We start from the raw sequence: 2669 nt of genomic DNA, 5'->3' as shown, positions 1-2669 counted from the left end.
GATACACAGACTGGTAGCAGCTCTCCAGGGCTTTCAACAGTGTTTCCCAGCTATGGGATTAGACCTAAAGCATGGGATCACCTGGGGAGCTGTGGCGCCCGCCTGTTTCTCCTGATCGCCTTTCTTTTCCCCCTTCCCAGGAGATTTCCGCAGGCTCAGGAAGCATGGCTGAGGCTGAAAGCGGCTCTGAGAAGGTGCCTCTTTTCAGGCAGAAACAGCGAGGCGGCCTCACCTACCGCATCCCGGCCCTGCTCTACCTGCCCTCTGAGGCCGTGTTCCTGGCCTTCGCAGAGGAGCGGTCCTCGCCCAGAGACGAAGCCGCCAAGTTCCTGGTGATGAGACGGGGACAGAGGGAAGGCATGTCTGTCCAGGTAGTGCTCTTTCCTAGAGTAAGGGCTTGAAGATGGCAGGCATGCTCTTCATCAAAAAATAAATCAGGCAGAAGGGCCTTTTGTATACCTGTGCAAGCTCAGAGAGAAAGTAAGGCCTGCGGCTCCCAGCTGGGCCATGCCTTGTTTTCTGCCTGAACTTCAACAGGATCGCATCTTCGATATTCTTACACATTCGCTATTTCCACGGAGCAAGTGCTGGAGAGTTGCGATATCTTCCATCCTTGCAAAATGGAGGTTAAACCCAAGGCTAAATGGGAAACACCTTAGTATATTCAAATGAAACACAGATTCAAGCCAGGGGCAGCATTCTGCATTTATCCTGAGCTGGCGTGCTGTGGTGGTTAAGAGCCCGGGGCTGAGGTTCTAGTCCCCACTCAGCCATGAAGCCCACTGGGTGCGTTTGGGCCAGTCGTGGACTCCCGGCCTCACCTACCTCACAGGGCTGTTGTTGTGGGGATAAGATGGAGGAGGAGAGCCTTGTAGGCCTCCTTGGGCTCCTTGCAAAATGAAGATTGGCGAGGCAGAAATGCAATGGAATAATCGTAATGTAATGTAATTACGCGTTTGAACCACGATTAAGCATTCTCGTGGACATTGAATCAACTGTTTAGTCTCCCATTTCCCGGAGCGGCTGTCACGCATCGTGTGTTTGTCAAGGAGTGCGTGTCAAGCATCGCACACCTCAGTGACAGGCGCAACATCCGGGAACCTGCAGGGCTGGACTGCCAGCCGCTCTTTGCAGTGTGGCCCGCGGGACGTGTGCCGGCACAGGTTCCACCGTCCCTGCTCAGCATGCGGAGGACTCCGCAAGTTGTGGACTGGAAGGTGCCACGTTGCAGGTGCTGGTGGGAAGAACTGCTTGACGGCTTTTCAAGAGCTGAGCAAGGCACACTCTGTGGCTGAGAACGTGTTCTGGGAACCCAGAAGCCCTGGGCTTGAGTCCCAGGCCCCAAGAGTGGAGCAGTGGGTCCGCCTGGAAGCAGGGACCGAAGGAGCCGTCCTTGAATCCAGCTGCCAGGGAACAGCTGGGGCTGCTCTCTGCTTCTTGGCTAAATCGGACCGAGGCTTCTTGGCTTCTCAACCCCAGGCTTCCCCCATGCTTCTCTGCCCCTTCTGCTAGCTGGAAGGTGTCACCTGCCCAAATTAATGGGCTCTGCATTCCAAAGGCAGGAGGGATCGGGGAAGAGTTCCAGCCATCAGGTGCCCCCATCAGGGAATCTCGGCGGACCATCCCTGACTCTCATCAAGCAAAGACTCTAGGGATGATCGCCCAAAACAAAACAAAACAACACCATGGGGTCACATATTACCTAAATAATACACTGCTAGAAACAGCTCCCAGTCGTGTAACCATAATGCTGTGCCTAAACATGCAGAACATGCAGAGGTGCTGGGATGCAAGGAACTGCGGCAGCTCTTCCAGCACCACTCAGGGGCAGCCCTGCATGTTGAGCCTGCAGTTCCCGAGCGGACGTTTGGGCCACCGTCTCTTTTTACGCTGGCATTTGGTGGGCAGAGTTATTTAAAGCTAGCCTGGAAATAGCCAGCACACTCATCCGTCGTCCAGTTTCAAAATCTGCCTCTTTCTAGGTCAGGACAGCACGCTTAAACTCGCCGAAGCAAGCGTGATTGCTATTCCCGGGTGCGGTTGCCTGCCATTCCTACGCAGCGTGAATTGTGTCAGGGGCAGACCTGCCTGGCAACACCTTACTTCTGGAAATGCAAGGCTGCCTCTAGTTCGAAGCCTGTCTCAAAGTGCAGAATAAAGAGCACATAATTATTTTGGAGGCAGGTTCTGTGCCGCATCCCGGAAAGTGCTCTGGGAAACGAATGCTGAGCAGCGGGAGTTTCGGAACCGGGTGGGGGCTGCGGGGGCTGCGGGGGTTCCCTGGCAATGTGTGCAGGGCCACAGCGTGGGCGGGATGCGGCCAAGCAGCCACCCGGGCCCAGGGTGCCTGCCTGCTGGGTGGCTGGGGAGCATGGACCGCGGGAATTCTTGCGCCCCCGTCCGACTTGTGAGTCGAGTGCTGTGTGAGGGAGCGTTGCGCTGAATCGGTCTGGTCTGGCAGGCGCTGCAGGGAGCCCGATTCCATGTGCTCCACCAAGAGACCGTGGGGTTGGGTGCATTAGGAGCATGCGAACCGTATCGTAAGCGTGTGGCTGAACATGCGCCCCAGGGCAGGGGCTGTCAGCCAGCTCAGCTGAGCACACTGGCAGTGCATCATTACCCATGTGCCCTGTGCTGCAGGGCCAGAGACGCGTCCCGGTCACCTCTTT

General features: G+C 56.4%; 1 protein-coding gene across 1 annotated transcript in view; it reads left to right on the top strand.

Annotated features, from left to right (window-relative positions):
* Positions 1-2199, top strand: part of LOC123016843 (sialidase-3-like) — a 2975-nt gene extending 776 nt beyond the window's left edge. The window contains exons 2-3 of the mRNA XM_044417502.1: positions 141-371; positions 1983-2199. Of these exons, the coding sequence (XP_044273437.1) occupies positions 141-371; positions 1983-2021 (270 nt within the window). The 3' untranslated portion in view covers positions 2022-2199. The remainder of the gene's footprint in view (positions 1-140; positions 372-1982) is intronic.
* The last annotated feature ends 470 nt before the right edge of the window (positions 2200-2669 follow it).

The sequence above is a fragment of the Varanus komodoensis genome, unplaced genomic scaffold (assembly GCF_004798865.1).
Source record: "Varanus komodoensis strain SLA01 unplaced genomic scaffold, ASM479886v1 scaffold880, whole genome shotgun sequence".
Taxonomy (NCBI): Eukaryota; Metazoa; Chordata; class Lepidosauria; order Squamata; family Varanidae; genus Varanus; species Varanus komodoensis.
The sequence above is the reverse complement of the archived record's forward strand: the minus strand, read 5'-3'. Positions and strand labels throughout refer to the sequence as shown.